The 24,246-nt window shown below is 42.1% G+C and overlaps 1 protein-coding gene across 1 annotated transcript in view; it reads right to left on the minus strand.

Moving 5' to 3' along the window:
- Positions 1–17,461, minus strand: part of CDHR4 (cadherin related family member 4) — a 31,229-nt gene extending 13,768 nt beyond the window's left edge. Inside the window, exons 1-11 of the mRNA XM_088134780.1 lie at positions 17,389–17,461; positions 16,053–16,073; positions 11,043–11,230; positions 9,668–9,827; positions 9,213–9,304; positions 8,843–8,938; positions 8,385–8,488; positions 7,287–7,420; positions 5,102–5,285; positions 4,391–4,538; positions 4,064–4,166 (exon numbers count right to left, since the gene is read on the minus strand). Coding sequence (XP_087990906.1) covers positions 4,064–4,166; positions 4,391–4,538; positions 5,102–5,285; positions 7,287–7,420; positions 8,385–8,488; positions 8,843–8,938; positions 9,213–9,304; positions 9,668–9,827; positions 11,043–11,230; positions 16,053–16,073; positions 17,389–17,461 — 1,303 coding nt within the window. The remainder of the gene's footprint in view (positions 1–4,063; positions 4,167–4,390; positions 4,539–5,101; positions 5,286–7,286; positions 7,421–8,384; positions 8,489–8,842; positions 8,939–9,212; positions 9,305–9,667; positions 9,828–11,042; positions 11,231–16,052; positions 16,074–17,388) is intronic.
- Positions 17,462–24,246: the final 6,785 nt, after the last annotated feature.

Consider the following 24,246-nt stretch of genomic DNA (forward strand, 5'->3'; position numbering starts at 1 on the left):
GATACATGAATGGGGTAGACCTACAATTCCTAATCCTTTGGGGCCAGAAATACATTTGGAATTTTGAGAACCTTCCAACAGCATTCTCATAAAATGGCTGCCCTGGGGCAACTAGTAAGAAAAAACCAATTTACTGGAAGGCAAGCTGATGAGGTTAATTCCTGCTACCCCCTCTCTACCATCTCAGCTTACATCTGTCTTTTTTTCTAGGCAGCTGGGCTTATTGCCAAACAAAACACTGGCTACAGCAACCAATCATTTGTCATTTCTAATGCCTCTGGGGTACAGTGAAGTTCAGAAACACTGCTGGAAGCAAAGATAATGCTTAAGGCTGGTGTTTTGTTCTGTAGCATGCCACCTCGATTTTTTAAGAAATCTAAAAATAAAAATAGGATCAGGTGAGATGTAGAGCCTGGCAGGCACTAAGTGAGATGTCCGTGGGCACATTCCCATCCATGGGATCCACATTAGAGACCCAAGAGGTGGGCCTATATTGAAGCACATGACTAAGCACCATCACATGGAATGTGAGTATGCTTATCTTTAGGAATGATCCATTCTCTGGTTAATATGGCTAGAACCTAGTATAAGAACTCACCATACTGTTCTTATACACTGCCACTATTCTGCTAAATTTGTTCAACTTGTATATGTAATTTAAGTGCTCTATCTAAAATTATTACTCATGTTCCATTGGGAAAAGGATTATTCTAATACATATAGCAAGAACACATTTGTATTAAATATCCTCCGAACACTTCCCATTTGGTATAATTTTATTATTTCAATGCTATTAAACTTTTGATGGATTTGTCAAGCATGCATCTTGGTGGTGCATGCATCTATGCTGGGCTTTCTGACTGATCTGTGGGGGACGGCACAGATCACATGTAGCTGTTGTTTGTCTATCACAAATTTACTTAGCAATTGTCTCCAGTCATGCACCAGTGTGTGGGTCACATCAGTCTCAACCAATTGCTGTTTTTCAATTGCCTCCTTTGGTCTCTTATATGCCTTTACATTAATATGCTGATAGCTGCTTCCATGCAAAATAATTGTGGCATTATTTTACTTTCAATACTTCTGAAAAAAAGTATGATCATGTAATAATGACTATGAAAACAGGAAGGTGTTTAATACTGTTCTTTCTTTCTTTCTTTCTTTCTTTCTTTCTTTCTTTCTTTCTTTCTTTCTTTCTTTCTTTCTTTCTTTCTTTCTTTCTTTCTTTCTTATGGCCACCAATCTCAAAAAGTGACTCTGGGCAGCTAACAACTTTAAAAAACAGCAAAAAATGCAAAATGATTGGCAGCTGAGATAAAAAATTAATAAAATCAATACAGATATTGATAGCTTAATACATTTTTGTGCCATTATGATGTTTATTAGCTTTTTGAGCTGAACCAGAATCTAACAATCATTAAAATGTTGTTGTTTCACAGCAGAAATAAGCATGTGCTTAAATCATCTTCCCTGAAATTAAATGTACTTTGAAATAGTTAACTTCATTTCTAAGTATGATCTAGACCAGTGTTTCTCAACCTTGGGAACTTTAAGATGTGTGGACTTCAACTACTGGCCGGCTGGGGAATTCTAGGAGTTGAAGTCCACACATCTTAAAGTTCCCAAGGTTGAGAAACACTGGTCTAGATCATACTGTATCATTTCAGTGAAAATCTATTCACAGTTTACTGAAAAGCAGCAATGCTGTATTGCTCCATGAGGCAATCTAAATCCACTCTTGGATACAGGGGTGTTCACAGGGTCTGGTGAACAAAAAATTATTTTGCTTTTAATTGTTAGCCACCCAGAGTCATCTGTATGAGATGGGCACCTGTATAAATTTATTAAATAAATAAATACCCTGTGGACACCTCTGGCTGGGTAACTTTATTAAAAAGTACAGTCTCCTTTGAGTTTGAGTCCTGATAATTTCATGGACACCTCCATGTAGTTTTATTGGCTAAAAGAAAATAATTTATTGCCTTCTGGGATTTTTTTTCCTGTCCCCAGTCTGGCTTACAACCCTCATGTTCCCTGGAAGTTTCCCACCCAAATTCTCACCAGGGTTAGCCTTCCGCACCTTCTGAATCCAGACTAAGTCTGAAAACACAAAAGTCAGCTGTATCTTAAATCTATCTTCTGTCTTGGGTGAAAACCATTATCCTTCTGGCTTGGCAAAGAGCAGAAGAAAGATATGATTTTGCTGCATTTTGGTTGGTAAAGCTTGTGGATTTCACCCAAGACAATTTGGAGATATATCTGGCCCTTGTGTTTTCTAAACTAGGAGATCACTCATTGCTTCTTCATCCTAAAATGCTAGGTTGGATGCCTGCAACACCTATGAATGATTAATGGTATACAAACTGCATCCTGGGACTTACTTTAAACTGCAGACCCCATGACCATGCCATTTTGCCTAATTTGGGGGACCTTTTGTCTTCTTTTTTAATTTCTTGCTTTTGGAATCACCTAAATTGACAAAATTCTGGAGAAGCTGCACTTCCTTTGCCATGCTTTGGTTGGTCCCATGCCAGAGTTTGTTAAAACTACTTGCTAATGGAGTGTTGAAATTATTAGAAGAATTGTACTCAGTGTTGAATTATTGCATGCTTTGTTCACTGTGAGCTCTTCTACAACTGCTCATATGACAGAAGTCAGGCAACTGAACTATTCAAGATGGAAAACTCTTTATGGGTTAATGTTTTCCTCATCTGACCATTTTTGAAATTAAACTATTGCAAGCCAATGAAACATATGAAAGGACTGGTTTCTGAGCCAATATCTGCCATTCTTTCTGCAAGGATATGACAAATCACCATATTCACCATCCTTTGTTGCCTCTTCGGGAGAAGTAGAATGTAGAATGAATTGTAGTTTAGCATAAACATTCGCCTGAAGAGGCTATTTGCCAACCTAGTTATTTCTAATAGTATTCCCTACCAAGTAAGCTTATCCTACCCAATAGGTGTTTGCCATCTAAGAAAGAAATTGATGCAGGACTTAAAAATTAGTAATCAGGACTGCCAGTGTTCTGTTCTGTTCTGTTCTGTTCTGTTCTGTTCTGTTCTGTTCTGTTCTGTTCTGTTCTTTTCAACACAGGTTCCAAGTGGGTCTGAAAGTATGTAATAAAAATCTCTGAAGCCTTCATAGTGGCAAAGCAGGATTTCTAGTGATCAAAGGTTGGGCCTTTTTACATAATGCAGAGCATTTCAAGATTCTTGGTACAGAAAAGAACAAAATGGAACAAAACACAAAAAGTATGAGAAGGTAAAGTCACTACTTGCCCCAAACTGTATACATAGGGGAAAAGGCCCTGCTACAACCTAGACAGGGTTGATAGTAACAAAGCTGGATGCACTTTTAGATGCCATGCTAGACTGAGGCATTAGTCAAATGCTCAGTACCGTAACAGCTGGTGGCAACTTCTAGCTCACCGTGGCTGATTCTCCAGACATAAGTAAGTAAGGTGGGACCTGGTCAGTACCTGGGTGGGAAACCAATGGGATATCTCAGGGCTATAGGCTAAATTGGGAAATTGAAAATCATCCCTGCAGAAGGTAATGCAAGCCACTCTATATCATTGCCAAGAAAACTATATGGCCTTGTAGTCCCTAAACGTAAAGCTCAGTTCAAGGAAGTTTTGACTTTTTAGTTCTCATACTTAAAGAATTTGAGGACGATTCTCCTTATTGTGAGAAAAAAAATTTTTTTTTTAGAAATTTAGAGTCTGTAGCTTTGACTACCTTGATGCAGAATTTTATTTTATTTATTTTATTTCATTATATATGAAGGGCAGGAAATTACACACCATTGTCTATAACTTAGGTCTGCTTGTCAGCATATAATTGCATCATATTAGTAGCACTTTTCTCCAGTTCAAACAGTGACAGACGTTCTAGATTTACTTTCATCAACAAATTCCAAATGCCTATTTGTGCAGCCATGACCCCAACACATGAGGGAGAGCGCCTCTAATCATAGAACTCTGCCAAGTTTCCACTGACCTCATCAATATCAAGGAGGGACAAACTCCAATAGTGTTTTTTAGCAATGTGGTACTTACTGTTTTGTGCAGGACTTCCTTCATCCATCACCAGAATGGTGGCTTGGTACTGAAATTTAAGAGTGGCCATAATTTCTGAGTCACAGTCCAAACTGCTGTTCACCTGCCAGGCCACAGGATATAAAGATCAGGAGAAAAGAGGCCAGAAGTTACCTTTAGTTATTAATCCATGGCAGAAAAGGGTAGTGGCACAAGTAAAGCTTATGGTATCTTCTATACATCTAAATGTACATTTCCAGTACTGCAGACATAAATTGATGTAAAGGAATTTACTCAAGCCTTACCTGATATTTACCCAGCAACTGATGTTCCATCCCAAAGACTCACCTGCAGATTTGGGCCATCCATTCTGAAGCCATAGAGTGGGCTCTGGTGGACTATATTATACTTCAAACTACTATTGATGTTGTCTGGATCATAGCAAGACAGAGAGAACATGATCCTCCCAACGGGAACAGTCTCTGGAATCTCAGTTCTAGAATTAAACAGAAATAATCGCAAGAGGAAGAAGCAACAAGAAGACAGAAAAGGAGATTTGAAGGGGGCAAATATATCCACCCTCTCCTCTCCCATTGATTTTTGGAAACTACAGTTAAAAGACTGTTGATAGAAAAAGTAGAACTTCAAGATTTCAAACAGGGCCACTAATTTAGTTTTGGTTTATGATGCCAAAGGACATGTGCCTTGAGCTCTGATTTTTCCAAATTGTTAGCCCATTGTTACTTAATTTGGATGACCTCCAAATGTGTGGGATTACACAGTCAAAGCCACCACAGCCCCTGGGGATGATGAGCTTTATTTGACTAAGAAATTTACCTGGATGCATTTACCTTTAATTAATCCCAAGTTCTCCTCCAACTTAGCTGTATAATTCCTATGCCTCCACTTAGCTGTGTAACTCCTGTACCTCAGTGGTCCTCCAAATCACTAAATCTACCACACATTACCCCTATGCAGAAAGTAACATGCCCTCAAATTGGTTCTGTAACTATATGTTTTATTGGCTCAAGCTGCCACAATTTCCTTGTGGAGACTTACACAAACACAGCAGGAGAACACAGGGGTCTTTTCAAGTTCTCCCGCTTCACAGTAATGTTGACAATGATGCTGGCATGATCGGTATGACTGAACATATTGTAGGCTTTTACCACCAGCTGGGTTCGGGCTAAGCTTGGATTGTGTTCCAGATCTAAGTAATATGTGGTCTTGATGATGCCTGTGCCTGTATAGTGAAATTTTTTTTAAAATATAATGTTATTAAAAATTTTAATTACAATAGTAAAAACTAATACAAACTAAACTTAGAGAAAGAGAAGAGAATGGAAAGAAAGAATAAAAAGTGCAGGAAAAAAGAAAAAGAAAGAAAAGAGAATAAAGAAAAAGAAAAGAAATAAAGATAAAGAAGTGACTTCCAACCTTCATCAGAACAAGTATAAACAAATTTAATAATTCTTCATCCCCTATAAGGTTAAACAGATCCCATAGCCCATCCCATAGCCCATCCCTTATCTATAAGCAAATCCATAAAACATCAACTTTTCAGTCCTGGTGTCAACAGCTCCATAAAAGGTTACCAGAACATTGCAAAAAAAAAAAGGGTCTTATTGAACCTTGATCAAATAAGCCAACTTTTTATTCCTTCCTTTTACTTCTAACAGTCTTAATCTTTAATTCAATCCAATATTGTTGTAGGATTTGATTTCCCTTTAATTCTTCTTTATCCCATCACACAGATTTCTTCAAGGCTTTAACAAGCCTCTTTTGTAGATCCAGTAAGAAAACATTTTCCAGGTCATTCTCTTGGTTTATCATTTGTATTTCCCTTTTAATTTTTAATACTTCAGCCAGTTTCTTTTGTATATCTAGTAAAGTAAACTTTTCCAAATCATTCTCTTGGCATGTCATTTGTAGTTCCACTATCTTATCAGATAAAATTTGTTCCATATCTGTCATTCCTTCATTAACATCTTTTAAGCATAGTCTATCCATAGAAATAGACATCATTACTGAAAGTGTTAATATTGTAGTTATTAACTTCTGGATCCATTCTTCAAAGATCTCCTTTAATATTTCTGATGTTAAAATGTTTTGTATCTGTGATGGAATGTAACTATGAAGAGGAGAGTGATGTGAGAGATCAAGGCTGTCAGCAAGGAGGGAGTGCGTTCCAGGAGGGGAAAGGAGAAAAAAGACAACACAGACTGCAGGGGGAGTATGGGAAGCAAAAGAGGTTCAGGATAGCCACTCTCTAGAATCTTCCAGGGTATATCCATTGGTTGCAGTAATATAGATTTAATCTGGCAAGATTCTGTCTATAAGGTGTAAGCAAATAAAGAAACTTTACTCAACTGGACTGTTTCACTGTTGTCCTTGGGCTGGGCCTGAGAGTATCATTCTGTAAGTCCCAGTATTAATTGACATCAGGCTTGTATGTTTTTGTCTTCTGCTTAAAATCTTTAGACCCCTCTAGTGTCTAGTTTCTAAGATCATCACTTATCTTTTATTATGATTTGCAATTGTCAGGATAACCAAAATAAGTTTGTTTCCCACAAGAAGTTACTTTCATAATTAATTCTAAAATCTTATAGTAAAAGTCAATACTCCAAATTAATCTGGACCCTTAATCCGTTTATAACTTTCTTAGATCAAAATCTTATTTAGCTTTTTGCTGTTTATTTAAAATTCTTTAAGTTCTTAAGCTTGTAATTAATTTTTCTTTTGTTAGAATTGAAGATAAACTCACCTGATGAAGACTTTTCAAGCCTGTTGTTCCGAAGGTCTCTACTAGCTTTAGAATAGTTAACAGGAAAGTGAGGTTTGTGAACTTAGTGTCCTTTAAAAGGCTTCACTGTGGTTGCAAGCAAGATAGCTGATCCTGTTGTCTCCCAGTGCTCAAAACCATGGAAAACCACTGTCCTGCAGCCTCCTCATGAGTAGCAGCCACTGGAGACATGTAGGCAATCTCCCATCCTCTCCTTAGCCAGAGAGGTTCCAAGGAACCGGTCTACTCACTGGTTCCTTGGTCTTTGCCGCAGTCATTGGCTCTGCTTTTGCAGAGCCGTCTTCACTTTGCCATACCTCCCCCAAAAGCCCTATAGTGAAGAAAGATAAATTCTCAGCCTCTAGAAGGCAAGAGGGCTGAGAATTGAAAATCAGTGTAGCTAACTACTAGAGACTTCCTGAGATGGTGTGGATGCCATGCCTTACCTGGGGCTTTCATTACCTGGTTCAATGGTGAAATAGTTTGTGCCTGGGGAGATGATCTGGTAGAGCACGTAATCCCCATTGGCTCGGACTTGTATGACCTTGCTCAAGGGTGGTACATTTTCCGGTATTGAACATGCAATTGATGATTCCCTGAATTATGAAGGCAAAGGTATAAATAACTCTTCAGAATCAGGAGTTTATCAAGAGCAATACAGTTTATTCTGCTACTTATAGTTAAAAAATACTGTTGTATGGTTACATAGGCACATAAATAACTTAGCAAGAAGATCAGGGGTCACATAGACAGGGCTATATCCTGAAAGAAATTCCTCCCAGTGCATGTCTTCCTCAGAGTTCCAAATATGTTATGTCCCAATCCTTAATGTAATGGTGTTTTGTTGAACTTTAGAGTAGGGATCATACTCCAAACTGTTCAATCTATGTGTCTTGGACCCATGAGGTAGAAGAGGCAGTAAACTTGCTCTTACCCTAGACAATATCTTGTAGTGCTCCTTGAAAGAAAGATAATCAAATCTGCTCATTCCCTTTCTGCAATAAACTCTAGATCTGCTATATTGTCTATACTTCAGGGATGTCTGAAGTACAAAAAGTAACATCCCAGGAGTTCCAGAAGCGTGCAGCTTGATTCAAGCCTTGGCTGGTCTAGTCATAAGCAGGATTTTTTCTTTCCCCAGGGAATGATATAAGTCGTATATGGTGAATGGAGAATAGATGATTCCTCATGTTCTTGGGTTTCCATTAGTAATACGTAGCCTTGACTCAGGCCATACGTGACTGTTTGAGCAGGCAGCATTTTTAGAGGTGCCAGAAAAGCATCATTTTGAGCAGCGCATTTTAAAATTCCAGTAAGTGTCACAGAGAATTCTGAGATTGCGCTGTTGGATTTCATGTGACCAGATCTGAACTGCTAGTTATGCTCTGGCATAATTCCAGTTCTGTGCCATTCTGTGCAAGGGATTCTGGAGTACTGTATGCCTTTCAAGGATATAGTGAGAGAGCAGGATGTCTTGGGCTAGCCCCATTTGCTGGCAACCCAGTGTCCATATCTAAACACCACTGTGTCTTCCCCCCCACCCCCAGTTCTCCAACTCACGTGAAATTGACTTTGTTATGGTGAACAGGATTCACCTGGATAAACAGAGGCACTTGGCAACTTGTCACACCATCATCCTTGACCACAATTGTTAGTGAGAATATCTGCAGGGGCAATACAGGAAGGATGGCCTTCATATGTTACTTGAATCCAAGAGGCCCAATGAAGAAGCCTACAGTTCCATAAAAGCCTCAGAAGCAGGTAGTAGCAGTTCCCTGAAATTATTAGGAACCGTGCACTTAGAAAGGCCCAAAGGCCTGAAATGACAAAAAATGGAAATCAAAATCTAGCAGCAAAAGGCTGATGAACACAACAGAAGCTCCCCACAGGCATGCAGTTCTCCTTGGGAATGTTTGGGGTATGACAAAGAGCCAAGAAGTGACATGCCTTGAATGGACTCCCACTGTTTCAGTGGGATGCTGAGCAAATGTATCTACAAGGCAAACAATAGCACATACCTTGCCAGCTTGCTCATGAGTGAAACCTGTGGCGGGTGTCTGCAGGACTCCTCCTGGAGTTATGACAAAAGGCAAGGAAGCATTCTCAATGGCGAACTGTGGAAAGGAGAGACAATGTGGAAAGTATAAAGTAGGCAACACCCTACACCTGTTACCCCAGCCACTGAGTCCTCGCCCTGTCAAGTCACCCTTCAAAAATGTCAGCTCCCCTCTTTTCAGACCAGCTCCTCTCAGACAGTCCACAGAGCTGAGGAATTCCTTCTCCCAACCACCTTCCATTTGCTGATAACCATTTGGTTATCACCCTCCTGGTGATCAGAGAACTTTTTTCAAGTACATTCCTGCTTTTTCTCCCAACCACTGTACTTACGGTCAAGTTGCCTGTGCCCCGCCTCTTCAAGACAGTTCTGTAGAGTATTTCTCCAGGTGGAACATCCTCTGAGACTTGTATAGGGAACCGTCCTATGACATAAGAGAGATGGAAAAAACTAACACAGTACTGAATTGAACATGGCAACATGGACAAGCTGAGGTTGAACAGCCCCTCCTGTCAGGCATTATGGGAACCTTTGGACAATTCTACTATTACTACTCTAGTCTCCCTCCTATTCTTGGTCAAGTAATATTTTGCTGTCCTGTGCTAATCAGGATCTGCTCCATTTTGATGGAAAACTCAAAATGCCTCCCAGTGCCTAGTGACTAATTTCCATCTCATCCAACTCCACTATAATTTTATGTTAAAATGTTCTTCACCAAAGCACTTTTATCTTTGGCCAGATATACCGAAACTGTAACTGTAAATCAAGGAAACTACAACACTCTTACCTATGTCAGTATATCCTCCAATGCACATTGATCTGTTTGCTTCAATAACTCGAACAAAGAGTTGAGCATCTGTTCGATTTCTTGCACAATGTGCAGTGAACGTTAAGGCATACAGATTCACCAGTCTAGCATCTAGAGCAGCACTGGGACTAAGGCTCACCTGGGAATCAAAAGAAAGAGCCTTGGTTAGAGTCCACCAGCCCTTCCCTTCCCTTCCCTTCCCTTCCCTTCCCTTCCCTTCCCTTCCCTTCCCTTCCCTTCCCTTCCCTTCCCTTCCCTTCCCTTCCCTTCCCTTCCCTTCCCTTCCCTTCCCTTCCCTGTACGCCTCTGAGGGCATCTCCAACCAAAGGACTCTCAGCCACTCCAAAAGCAAACCTGGATCTCTGTAATTTCATAACATTAGCTGTGCTTGAGAGCTCAGCCAATTTACTGCTAGCTCAGCAATGTGGTATTTGAATCCACAGTAAAACTGATCCTTTTTAATTAAAAAAAATATATTCCACTCTGTGGAATTTATGGTTAGTCTGTTTCCCCATTTGTAGGAACACCTGCCTCACCATGATTCCAGAGTTTCAGGTAGAAACTCCTTTCAGTCTCCCCTCTTTGGAACTGAGGAATGATGATGATTTTATTAACAGTATATTTCATTCTTTCAGGTCTTTTAGATTACTATTAATAGGCACACCACTCTTCATCAAGCACTGCAAAATGCTTTACAGAACTAATATAAAATATAAAACCAAGAATTGCAAAGAAAACTATATAATCAAATGCCATAGTCAGCAGTGAACACATCAAAATGAACCAGTCATCTGAATAAATGGGCATATATTTTAAGCAATTAATAAAATGAACTATTGAGGACTATCTGATGCACTTCAAAGGGAGAGAGTTCCATAGTGAAGACGCCACAAATGAGGAAGTCCTTGTTTAGATTGCCACTTATTTCCTGAACATTATCCATTGATAGCATCCTAAATAGACCCCTTCCCATGACCTTTTAAACATTGGAAGAGGCATTCTTTACTAAATGCACCACTCACTTCTATTCTGCATTGAAGCAATAGAACTGCATTCTCCAACCTTGTCTTCATCTCTAGTTGTCCCCAAACCTGAGCCTTCAGGTTTGTTGGACTGTAACTCCATTATCACTTTTATCTGGGATTTTGCAAATTGTAATCTGAAAATTTCAGAGGGCATCTGGTTGGAGGAGGCTGGTATACTAAGTAATAACAGTCCAAATTGTTTGCAAATGATTAGAAAAGATGCCACAGAGAATAAATCACTTAGAGTTTCATGGGCCATAATTAGAAATGCAATTTCTCAAAAATCATTCCAAGATATCACATTGGGCTGGCTATATTATCTTGTTTACCTGATAGTTGCCGGGGGATAAGATGTTTAAAAAGTTGAAAAAAGAGGACATCGGGGTGATGGTCCTTAGTGATGTCACAGGTACATAGCTTGAGCTTGTACAACTGACAGAGAAGGTAGCCACAATTGAATTTGGTTTTGTACTTTCTTCCAGTTCCACCGTTTTAGGAAGGCCATGGAACTCTGCAGCTAAGAAAAGAATCAGCAGGAGAGTGTTGGTCACATGACACCACTAATGATAGCAAAGGACCATCTGCTGAGAACTGCAGAGGAGCTTCTCGGCAATGGCACCTTTGGTCTAGAATGTTCTCCCTGCTGAAATTCACGAGGCACCTACCTCTTCATCCAGGCCTTCCCTGTATAGTATGAATGTTTGATGAAGGGAGGGTAGGGGCTTCTTTGCTTGTTTGATTCTCCTTCATCCACTCTCTTTTTAACTGAAGGTGTTATTTTTACAATGTTTTAATTTGCTGATTCTCTTTTGCATTTTAACTGTGGATTGTGAACTTTTTGAGATTTATAACAATGGAAAGTAGCACATAAATATATAAAAATAAATAATTGAACAAAAAAGAAAACAAAGAAATCTGTGGAATCAAAGGATTTCTTTCCTTTCTTTTTTCTTCCATTATTTATTTCTAAAATAATTTTAAATAAAAATGAATTATTTTAAATTAAATAAAGAGGAGCTACTTTATCCTATACTTTATTTTCACATTCCTTTTTTTTTCAGCTCAGAAAAATCTGTATATTTAAGAACAACAAGATGACTAAACAGAGGTGGGGAACCTCTGGCCCTTCTAATACAGCTGGATTACAATGGCCAACAGTGAGGTTTGCCAAGTACTGTGGTTCAGCCACATCTTGGAGGGTTCCCCAGTTCTCCCCTTATGAACCTACAGTTTATTTCACAGTATCACTTGGGGAACTCCTGCCCAGCGTACTCTCTTCCAAAATGTAAAGTTTTCTACCAGAAAAAAACATAGCAGGAGTGTCCATGAGGTGCAATTAAAAAAACCAAGACAGTGGCTGTGACCATGTGATTGAAGCAACGCACATTAAAAAGAAGCTGACGGAGCTTCCACCACATTGTCATGGCTACAATCTTGACTTTTTTGACCACATCCTGTGGATACCCCTGAAACATAGGAAGTCCTCTTAGACACAATGGGAAGAGTGGTTCCTGAAGGAGGCTTTGATATGCGCCTTTTCTCCTGCTATTTGCCTCACCAATTATAAAACGTTTTATGCCCTCCGAGGCAGCACTTCAGGGAATGCCTGTTTTCCTGTATTTTTTCTCCTCTTGTTTTTTTCTTCCTCAACATATATTCCTTCACAGAGAATATAAAAGAAAATGCTCCTAAATTCCTAGAGTAACTGTGAGACCCCCAGATCTAGGAGAACAGTTTCATTAACAGCGTGTGAACACATTCATGCAGTGCAGGAGAAAGTTTGAACAAATATTTGTTGGAATGCAGACAGCAAGCAGAAATGATTTAGAGCACCCAAAGGCAAATCTAGCTTTGCCTTTATTACAGATCATCCTTTTCCAAACTGGTACCTTCTGGGTGTATTGGATCACAATTTACAATAGCCATGCTGGCTGGGAAAGATGGGAGGCGTAGTCAAGTACATTTGCAGAGTAATATCTCTGCACTAATCTTAGCAAGCTTTTTTTAAAAAATCCATCTCCCTTGAAAAGAATGTTTTTGAATTAATTATACTTGAATTAGAAAAAAAAAATCTAAAACCTGTTCTTCAGTGGTAGGAAACAAAATTATATAGAAAGCACGAATGCCTATTGAACAGTTCTGGGGAACTAAAAATGTGCAGACTCAGTTGTGTTAATTTTACTTGGTCCCAATGAAATCATTACCCAATTAGGAAATATTTTTCCTCCTTAATTAGAAGATTCTACCACATCCTTTCCCCTTTTTAAAACTACTTCTGCAGTTCTAAACCAATTAATTAATTAATAGTACTAGAGGGAAATAAGAAAGGGATGCTTTGTGTATTAACTCTGGCAAGGCACTAACATTTCCGGTTAAGTTTGCACAACTTAAAAGAAGTAAATCAACTACCATTTTTGGTTACCTCAGCAGAACATTTATAAACCACCACTGCTGGGGAGGAAGGGGGTAGCCTTACTCATTTCATATAGGATGGCCTGATCTTTAGGTCTCTGCATGTTTCTCCAGAAGTAAAAAAAATAAACATAGTTATATAAACAGGGAAAATCAAGCTGGCATAGTAAAAATGACTAGTAACAATCAGGCTTTTTATAAGACTCATTTATGGAATTGGCATTGTAAAGAAATCTGGCATTCTCAGAAGAAATCAGGAGATCATTCAGCCAATTTGCTACCCATAGGCAAACTTAATTGCAATTTTCTAACCTTGTTTTGAACAAATTGTTCAATGAAATTGTCCTATGATGATCTAAGCCAAACTATTTTTTAAAGGTGTTTCTGCTTTTTTTACTGATACATAAAAATGAAAAGACATCTTCTGCCCAAGCTTTCAGGGACCAAAGAAGATGTGATGCAGACAGCAAAAAACAGAATTCTGGTTACTTAACATCTCTGTGCAGGGAAAGAAGAGATTTGTAATGAACAGAGTGTGAAAAGGACAATCGGTTAATGAGGCTATGGAAAGGATAGAGCCAGGTGAGAAAACAGCAGACTCCCTGGCTGAGGATAGGGAATTGCTGTTTCAAGTGTAGCTGATGGCAGCCTTTTCTCTAGAAATGCCCTGATTCAGACCGTGGGTCTGTCTAACACTGAAGAGCAGCAGCAACTTTCTAGTTTTTGGACAAGAAACCTTCTCCTCCCCTCTTGGAGGTACTAGGAATTGAACCGGGGACCTTCTGCATGAGGAACCTGGGCTGCCCCCTGAGCTACACAAGGGCTTGCTTGGCAAGATACCAGCAATTTGAAATAGCTTGCTGAGCATAACTCTGCAATAGAACGTCAGAACCCTGAAACCAAGGGATGAGTCATTGATATTGTTTTCTTGGTACTGAAGATCAGGAAAATTTGCCTTATACAGTATGTCATTTTACTATCTTTTTCTTTATGTAAATTTTGAACAACTGGATGTTAATATTGTGGCCATCTTGGATGTCAACCTTTACGTGGTGAGGGAAATTCAGTTTTGTTGAAAAGGCATGAATTCCTAAACAGGCAAAGATAGTGACACTCATCTCCTCTGAATCAAATTCCTATAAGGTGTTTGCATAAATATGTCAGAATTAGGGCACGAATTGTAGTTTTAGGTAAGCTGGGAGCAAAGGACCAGTCAAAAATACACAAACTTCCCAGGCCTCAAGAGCCTGTTGATCAGGCAAGGTCCAATTGGCCCAGGAAGTCTGTTCCTAGCCCTTCCTTCCTTCCTTCCTTCCTTCCTTCCTTCCTTCCTTCCTTCCTTCCTTCCTTCCAGCACCCAGCCAATATGAGCAGAATGAGCCCAGGCCTGGTGGCATTTTCTGCATTCATTCATTCATTCATTCATTCATTCATTCATTCATTCATTCATTCATTCATTCATTCATTCATGGTGCCTTGGAGTATGCAGGAGTGTAAGCATATCACATGTCTGCTATATTGTAAAACAGCCCTCTGATTATGATATCTGAATTGGGACTGCCCACATCTCTTGCCCCAGATGTTCTTGTCTCGAGGCGCTGGAGCAAAGGCTTCGAATGAAGATTCCTCCCATGAGCCTTCACACCTCTGAACTGTCCCACCATTGAAGGGGAAGAGCATTACATCTAGTGAAATAGCAGGGAGGAGGAGGTCAACTGAGGACAGCTGGAAAATTGGAAAAAGAAAGACAAGTTCAAGAGTCAGTTCACCATTTTATATATCTTAAAAATAATTTAATCCCTCTGGAAAGAAGAGGAGAAATCTATTATAATTAAGGTAAGACACTTCCTGCTTTTTGCCTTGGCATGGCTACAGTGAAAAGAAAGTGACTTCTTTTCACTTAACTGCACTGAATCCCCAGTTCTCAATTGCCAACAACAGATATTCCTCATGAAATGACAGCGTTTTTTTTAACCTAACAGATTAAGTATATTGTTGCTTTTTTATTTTGTTTTTATAATGTTTAATTTCACACTAAGTTGCCTTGAGAGCTATGCTGCTAGATGGGGTATATATTTTCTTAATAATTAAACAAATGCAGCAAATTTCCATCACTCTGTGCTCTCCAGATGTGTTGGAATACAACTCCTATAGTCCTCAGGTAATGTCTGCGCTGACTGGTGGTAAAGCCAGAAGTTGTAGTACAAGAGATGTGGGGGGCCAGATAGAAGGAGACAAAATTAAACTGAGAAATGAGGAAAGTAAATTTAAAAGACATTAGAAAGTAGATGAAACTTAGATACAAAGAATAAGAATAGTTTACCAGCACAACTGTTAATCAACAGTCATTGTTAATTGGAGGATCATTTATGTTTTGTTATTTTATTGCTATTTGTGGTTAATTATTTGAGTTAGGGTGTAAGAACAATAAGGAATCTTGTAACACCTTAAAAGCAAATGCACTGAGTATCACACGAGCTCATGTATGTGATAATTAATATGTCCGTTCCAAGGTGCCATTGGACTCTCTGTTGCTTTTGCTTCAGCAGATTAACACTGCAATCCCCTCTGGAACAAAGATTTTCATGCTCATTGAAACTCCAGATTGTTCTTGGCCTCTTCTCATCCATCATTGGATTAAAATTTCCTAGGGTGCAACCATATTGTTTTAACTGAAGACTGGATATTTTGTAAAGCTGTAGCCCTGGGCAGCCTGAAGGCACCCTGGCGTCTATATGCCCGTCTGGTGGCACATGTACTCACATACACACGCTTGGCTATAATCCATGTTTGTCTACATGAAGAGCAGTCAGCTTTGTTTTCACAGCTGTCACACATCAAAGGCTGTTCTTGTACTGCAACTAGCAACCTTGTTTCCAAGCCACTGGTGTCTGGCCATTAAATATAGAGTAAGCAGGTCTCCTTACCTTCAGCTCTGATGACTGGATCTATAAGTGGAAAGGAAATATAAACGTTTCTTATGTTCTACCTGCTGTGAGTCCAGTTAACTAGCAAATATTCCTCCAGAAAATTCACTGCTTACAATTATGGTGCAATTTCCTTGCCTCTTCCACATAATTTTATGTTCTTCCACTACTATTTATGCCATCATTTTCCACCCAAAGCACCACTAGGTGCTACTTATCAACTGTTTTGATTGATAATGCTAGGAGTACTCCATTTGGATTCACCCCTTCCTAGGGAAGGGTGAAAAAAGTTGCTCCAGCTGAACTCGGGGCTTCTTTTGGTTCATCTTTGCATCTACTTCTCTATTCCTTGGAGAATCTAATCAAGAGTACCAACACTGCACTAATTTCCTCTGTAAATCGGGGCAGGAAAATCAGATGCTCTGTCCCATTGTCACAAAGAATCCAGGAAACCCCCTTTGAGGAACAGGGAGACTGCTTTCGTAAGACCTAGGACTGCCAACTCTTCCAAATGAAAAAGAGGGGTGGGGTGGGCAGGAGTGGATGAAGCCCTCCAGATCAAGGGATTAAGCCGGGAGGGGTCAGGGAAGTGGAGCCCCCTGGCACTAGTGTGGGCCTGAGAGCAGAGCCAAATACAGGAGCTGCCTGTTAAAGGGCAGAGTAGAAGGGCAGAGAAGAAAAACGGCCTCCCTCCGGGCACTCCAGGCAACGCCATGGAACGCGAACACAAACTAAGAAAACAAACAAGCTGTGCCTAGGTCAAGGGCTGGTTTGCTTGTGTTTTTCTCCCTTAAGAACTGGCAACGGGAATGGAATGGAAGCCGTTTGGCCCTGGCCAGCCCTGGCAGGCCTGGCTTCAGTCTGTGAGCCTCGCTGCAGATCGAGAGATGCTGCATTGGAGCCGGCCAGACTGGTCGATCTCCTGCAAGGGAGCTTTCAGAGGAGGGGCAGCACAGGGGTCCCTGCAGGCGTCATTCATTCCGACACTCAAACCAGAGGGAAGGTCTTGATCCTGAAGCAGCTGCTTTATTTTGCCAGGCCCACAGCCTCCCACCAAAGTACTTCTGCAATCACCAGCCACGGTGTACAATCACATGCTTCAAAAGATCTGGGGGAAGTATTCTACTGATACGCTTATGTACATTCGATTCATGGTCCATTTTACCCTTGCAATAAGTCTGTGAGGCGTCAGGTTGAGGGCCCAGGTAGATTGGATGCGGCTCTCACCAGCCAAATAGCACCTCGGGGAGAGTAACTCAGTCCAGAAAAGCCCCCTCGCACCATAATGGTCCTACTACATAAATGCTACTACTTCTTGAAAAGCACAAGCTCTTACCTATCGACCAGGTGGTGAGGAGCAGAAAAAGGAGCAAAGGCCTCCCCCACTCCGCTAGGCCAAGCCGTTGCATCTTGTCAGAGCCACAGCCTCTCCTCTGTGCCTCCTAAGGTTGCCTGACTGTGTTGCTAACGACACTGAGCTGGGCTGGGCTGGGCAAATCTCACCTGTGAAAGCTCTAACCCTGCCCAAGAAAAGGGGAGAATAATCCAAATGTCCCAAGCCACCTCCCTCCTTCAGAGATCACCTGCGCATTGAATGCTCTTTTGCCTCCATCCCCATGTCCAGAAGCCCATGAAATGCACTGGCCACAGATGATATTATGGGCTGCTTCCACATAAGCTTCAGTTCCAAAAGTCTTTTCAAAGGCAATTTCCAAAGACAGGGCAAGATGATTGGGTGTATAAGTAATTCAGTTTATATTTGCTCTGAGAGGAAGGGTCATCCACAAAAACTCTCGATTACTTTTAATCAATCAATCAGTCTGTTTATTGTTTTGACCATAGTCATACAAATAATACAAAGCCTACTGAGGGCAGTAGCCAACCATAATTCAAATATATAGTCATCAGTCTATTAAAACTTAAACAGTGTAGTCAGTACAATGATTTTGCAAATAACACCCCCCCCAAACTTTTAATAAAGTATTTTCCATTTAGCAGCTGCTCAGGCTCCTGATTTTGGAAAACACTGGGGCAAAATCTCTAGTACAGGGTGGGGGAATTAAATAAAGTTCCATGGCAGCCACGAAGCAAATAATGATTGTGCATTTTTCTTTTTTCAGGGAGGCTGTAACTTAGCAAATGAGGCTGGCAGGAGGAAGCTTGCCCCCTTCCCAGCGACTTTTTCTGATCGACCCCCGTGCCAAGCACGTGTCTACGGGAGAGCTGGCCATGACGGCAGAGCTTGTCAACGTCTTCTCGGGGGGGGGGGGCAGCGTCAGCAAGAAGGCCTGGGCTCACATCTCCCCTCAACAATGAAGCCCTTGGGGGGCCGCCAGCCCCGCTCGCTCCTTTCCTCTACTGCACCTCATAGGAGCGCTGGGGAGAAAAGGGAAGTGAGAGATAAACGGTAATAAATTAATATCTAGAAGCTGAATCAGAAAACCCCACAATCGTTTCTCCTTGGGGCGAGCGTTCAGTAGTCATATTCGACGCTGCTGCTGCTGCTGCTGCTGCTGCTGCTGCTGCTGGACGAGGAGGAGGAGGAGGAGGAAGTAATTCCCCGTCAGGCTACCGTTCGAGCCCGGCTTGCTCCGCCAGGGTTTTTGCGCCGCCCAGAGCATCCAGAAGGGCGCGCTCCTGTACCGCGGCCGCGCCGCTCTGGCTGAAGGGGGCCCGGCAGCCCCTTCTGCTGCCGACGAGCTCGCCTTGTCGGGCTCTGCTCTCCTCTCCGCCTTGCCACCTCCCTCCCTCCCTCCAAGGCCCGTCGAAGCCCGCGCGGGGGCCAGCACCGGCGGCCTCTGAATCCTGGGACGCCCAGAGCGATGGGAGACCCTTCGTGCCAGAGAAGCATGTAACGCTCACACGAATCAATAGGATTCCGCTGATTTTATCTGATCGGCCCCCGTGCCAAGCACGTGTCTACGGGAGAGCTGGCCATGACGGCAGAGCTTGCCAACGTCCTCGCGGGGCGGCAGTGAGGGGCAGCGTCAGCAAGAAGGCCTGGGCTCAAATCTCCCCTCAACCATGAAGCTCCTGGGGGGCCGCGGGCCCCGCTCGCTCCTTTCCTCTACTGCACCTCATAGGAGCGCTGGTCTGAATACTTTGCTCAAAGTTAAAATCTCCCTCGGGTCGGGCTCGCCGTCATGAGCACATACATGGAGTAATCTTAACAATGCGAACAGCATTTTTTCCCCAACTTTCCAGTCCATCCTACCGCTCTGATAATTCCTCATGGTCTCCTATCCAAGTAGAGCCGACTGACAGAGGGCAGCAAAGAATTTGATTTTTCTGTATCCCTTGCCCTCCATGTCGTCCAGACTTTTGCAGCCCCATCTGGTAGCTCTGACCAAGCTCTGATCAGATCTGACCCTCCTTCGTTTTTCTAGATCAATTAGCGTCCACTAGGCGTTGGATGTCTAGCAATGGCTAGATCGTCCCGCAATGCTTCTTTTGGCTGCTAGATGGCGCTGTTCTGTCTATGAGACTGGGAAGGCCGGATCTTATCCACCGCCAGACCCAAAAGAGAGTCAGAAATTCTGCCTAACAGAGCCTTTTTTTTTTTTTCTGGAGAGGCAAAGGGATGTAGGAGTTCCTCTCCAAGGTTTATACAACAGACTAAGTTGCGATTTGTTTCACCATGTTTTCTTGAATAATACCCAATATGCTTAGCCATCATTTGCAAACCACAGTGTTTGAGACACGTGAGGCACTGAGCTAAGGCAACAAAGTACATTGTGATTTAGTGTGTTGTGTGGCCCAAGCATGTAAGAGAGCCTTAAGGAATGTCAGGCTGGAGGGAAGAGAGCCTTAAGGTGCAGTCGTGGCCTGCAGGCCTGGGGCACTCAGAGCTGAGGTTTGGGCATCTGCAGGTTTGCATACAAATTCTGCTTCCATTTATGGCTGAACTTCCAGCTTCCTGTTGTTGCACACTGATGCACAGACATTTGAGGGATTATTCAGTGAGCCGGATGATGATTTATTTGACCTTCTTTTTATGTGTAACCTCATTGCTTTGGGGAATGGCTTATGACATTTTTCAGTGCTTTAATTTGTCTTTGAGATATTATGCCCCCTCCCTCCTCCCACTCTGGACTTAGACTTCATCTTGGTTTCTTTGCAGCTGGGGAGACTACTCAGCCATGATACAATTTATTGCTTAAGAGGAACAATGAAATGTAACAGTACAATGCATATACTCACAGAGCTCCTGGCAGAATTAATGGGCATTATTAAAATTAAGCAAGAGACAGTCTGGTGTAATGGTTAAGGCACCAGGCTAGAAACCGGGAGACGGTAAGTTCTAGTCCTCCCTTGGGCATGAAGCCACCTGGGAGACCTTGGGCCAGTCACTCTTTCTCAGCCCCAGGAAGAAGACAACAGCAAACCACTTCGGAAAAAGTTTGCCAAGAAAACTGCAGGGACTTGTCCAGGTAGTTGCCAGGAGTCAAAAACTGACTCACAATAAAAGAAAAGAAAAAAAATAAAACTTAAAGTGCAGGAAAGAAGGGATAACACTGCAGCCTGACCTAGATTGCAACGTACAGGCAGTCCTGAGAATACAAGAGTTTGGATGGGCATTTTGAGGGGATACAGACGCAGCCTGATAAATAAGTGAGGAAAGAACACTTCGTAGCAGTGGGTGAAATCCTCAACATTGGATGGAAAGGCTCACAGCTGAGAGTTGCAGCTGCTACCAACTGCTCAAAGTAGTAAGTTGCGGAACAGCTTAAATATAATTGTTGGATTGACACTCCCCCCCCCAACTTCTTTAGTATCTGTTTGTCCTTCATATATATGAAGTTGGAGCAGAAAGAGGAAGTTCTCATGGCCTTGGCTGGAGGCCCCGGGAGGGGGGGGGTTGTATTCACTTTTGAGAGGGTTTTGTGCTGGAAGAGAACTGCCAAGGAATGGGGAGGTGGAAGGCTGCACATCCGTTTCTGCAGCAGAGGAAGAACTCCAATCCCAAGATACATATTTCAAACTCTACACCGTCTTGGAAGGAAGGCTTGGCTGAGTGAGTCAGGAAACTCCAGAGAGCAAAACTGAATCCGAAGAACAGCCACCGAAATAAGGATGCTTTAATAATGAATGGAGATCAGAGGCTGGGAAGTTTGGGGGGAAAGCCCTGATGTGTGTCTTGATCTCTCGCTCCAGGGACATTGTGGGCAGCTCAACTGCTAGGCTTCTGCACAGGGTTCAGTTTGGACCATTCACATGTAACTGAAGACATCAGCCTACCAGGAAACCCTGATGGGGCCAGGTTCCTTTATGCACATCATACACTCTTTATTTGTCATTTTTTGAAGGAAACCTGATGTCTCTATAGCAATACTGTTTGCCAATTGAAGTACAGTATGGGTCATTGTTTTTATTAGAACTGAGCAGCATTCTTTAATAATACACAAGTGTGTTTAGTAATATCCATGGCTTATCTATGGGTCTGTGACATCTGAATCCTTTTTCTCTGTTGCCTTGTGGGCCCTACTGCTAAAAGTAACTTATAAATATTTTGAAATAAATAAAACATCTTCTAAAGTGATTGGCGCTCTTGGGGATTGAAGGGGAGAGGAGAGAATTCCTAGAATACAAACTTCAGGCGTGTTATATTTAGGTTTGCCAACTGACCAGAAAAAATGCTGGCCTGGCACTGCCTTGTGCTTTTTAACAGCAGCTTGAGGTTCAGAAAGCAATAAGACTCACAGCATGCAGATAACCAGTATCACTTGCTTGTCAAGCTGCTATTACAAGCGCTGGTGAGTTGAAAAGTTGCCAGTCTTAAATTAATCAGTTTGCTTTCTAACAAATAGCTGGGGTAAGGAAGACCCACCACAAAGACTTGCAGGCTTTGTTGCACTGTCTCTTAGCAAGCAGTTATTTCAGTGCAAGGATTCTCCTGAATCAAACCAAGCCAATATAGCAGGGTTAAGTTCCTGTTCAGTCTAGGATTCCACTGCCTTTGTACACAACAGAGAGGTTTTCTCCAGAAGTCATATTCCAGCTAAAGCAGCACCGTGATTTCCTTGGGAAATACCTTCAATAGGGCAAAAATGGCATGAGTGGCATTCATTTTCTCCAGAAGCCTTTATCAGGGTGACTGTTGCAAGACCAAGAGGGAAGATCAGGAAAGAAACAAAGTCCAAAAATTAGGCCAGGAGGCTTGCTTGCATATTAGTCTGGAGATGGAGGTTGCACCAAGCATTCAAGGACAAAGAAACAATGGCTGACCTTCCTTGGTGTCTTCCTTGGGTGAATTAAACAGGCTCCTTGCTAGTCTAAACTGCAAATATTGAATTAAGAATCCTGGAGAAGACAAAAGCGTGTGTGTGTTTGTTTGGATTTATCTAACCATGGATTTTGGATTATATTTTCCTTCCACGGACTTTCATGAAGCTACTCTTTGAAGGCCAGCAAAAGTAATTGCTTGATGGCAAACACTCCAATCTGCCGCCGCGGCTGGGTACCCGAGTACAGGATCCCTGTGGCTCTCTGTGAAATGTTGAGAGTTAACGATAAAGCAGGCAGCAGCGTGATATCTGGACTTGGGATTTGCGAGCAGGACTGACTTCAAGGGCTGGAAGCTTCCTACCCATTTTCCAGGCAAGCCGTTGCACCAAAGGCTGTAAGTGCGAGCCTGACCCAAAATAGTCCCATAGGGGAAAGCCAAACAATTTACTAACCTTCCAAAGTAGGCAAGCCCTTGCCCACAGTGCTGCTCACGCCCTTCTCCTACGCACTCCCCTCCCCTCCTCTTGCTGATTTGGGAGGAAAAGGCCTGACTTCCTGCTATAGAAATGGCTTGAGCCTGGTCGCCCTTAGTCTCGCAGCAGTGGGTGTGTAAGAGGGAGCTGCTGTGGCTTGTACCTAACAGCCCGAGCCCTCAGGAATGAGGAGGAGGAGGAAGAACTGGCAGCCTGGGCGGGGTGCCCTCTGCCAGCAGGCAGCCAGTTCGAGAGTCCAGCTTGTGCCAACTGGCTTGGAAGAAGGGCCCTCCCACCACCTGCTGCCCAGTTCCAACTACACCCAATTGCTTTTGCTTTGGACTGTGGATTCAAGCCCCGGAGAGGATCCCGTGGGGCAGGGAGATCCAGTTACAGGGCCACGGTCTGCTGTGGGGCTATCTTAGGGCCCTGCCTGCTGGTCTTCTCTGCTTGCATCAGTTGTGATGGTTCCAGTTGCAATGCCGTTGTTAAGAGGCTGTGAGGACTTTGCCGGGATGAATCCACTGCCATTTGCTAATCTTTAAGTAAAAATATTGCAGTGGCTGGAATTTCCATGGGTTTAATTGCTGAGGATGAGGTCAGTCAAAGGAGGACTGCGTATGAACACACTTCTCAGGGCCTCTGTGTAAATCAGCACTTAATCCACAGGGCCTCTGTTAATAGAGCTGGTTTCCAGTCCGTCTCCAGCTTAGCAAAGAGCTACATGCGTGAGCCCAGTTTCCTGTTTCCAACAGTGCTCTCAGTGTCCCCAGGAAATCCACAAGGTGGACATAAAGACAACGTCCCTTCTCTATACAGAGAGAATGTGCTACACCTGTATATTCAGTCAAGGAAGTGCAAGTTCAGTAAAAAGGTTCCAATGGCTCAAGTAAGCAAGTCAAGCTGCCTGCTATAAAAATAGTGCTGTTGTTGTTATTATTATTATTATTATATTTTATTTTTATTAGTAGTTGGGTTGGACAGCTTACATGTATGTGCATATGTATATGTATTGCTTCAAAAAATGAGCAGTGCCGAATAAGAACTTTAAGGTAGATATGTACATAAGTAGAACCAGGGATTCTTTATCTGCGTGACCACTGTACACACATCCCCTGACCCAGTTTAAGCATGTTATGGATATTTTTTAATTAATTTCATTTCCACTGAGGGCATTGCCATTGCTCTCCTTCTAGGCCTGTAATAAGGGAGCACTCAGATAATTTTCAAAAGAGGCCCACCAGAAGCAGTAAAATAAACTACCTCTCTAGGAAAGATAAACAATATTATAATGGGTCCCCCGCTTTTGAGTGGGATGATACTCTATGCCAAATTTACATGGCAGTCCTATAGTCTATCTAAAGGAAACCTTATGGAACTCAATGGAATTTACTCCCATGTAAATGGATATCAGATTGCAGCTGTAGCTCGACCCTCTTGAGATCCAAAGGAATTTAGTTGTGACAGCCTTTATTGGACTAATGCCTGTCAAACCT

Source organism: Python bivittatus, unplaced genomic scaffold, assembly GCF_059951505.1.
Source record: "Python bivittatus isolate LINGU-HERP-01145 unplaced genomic scaffold, Pbiv_v1 ctg000080_np1212, whole genome shotgun sequence".
In the NCBI taxonomy this organism is placed as follows: Eukaryota; Metazoa; Chordata; class Lepidosauria; order Squamata; family Pythonidae; genus Python; species Python bivittatus.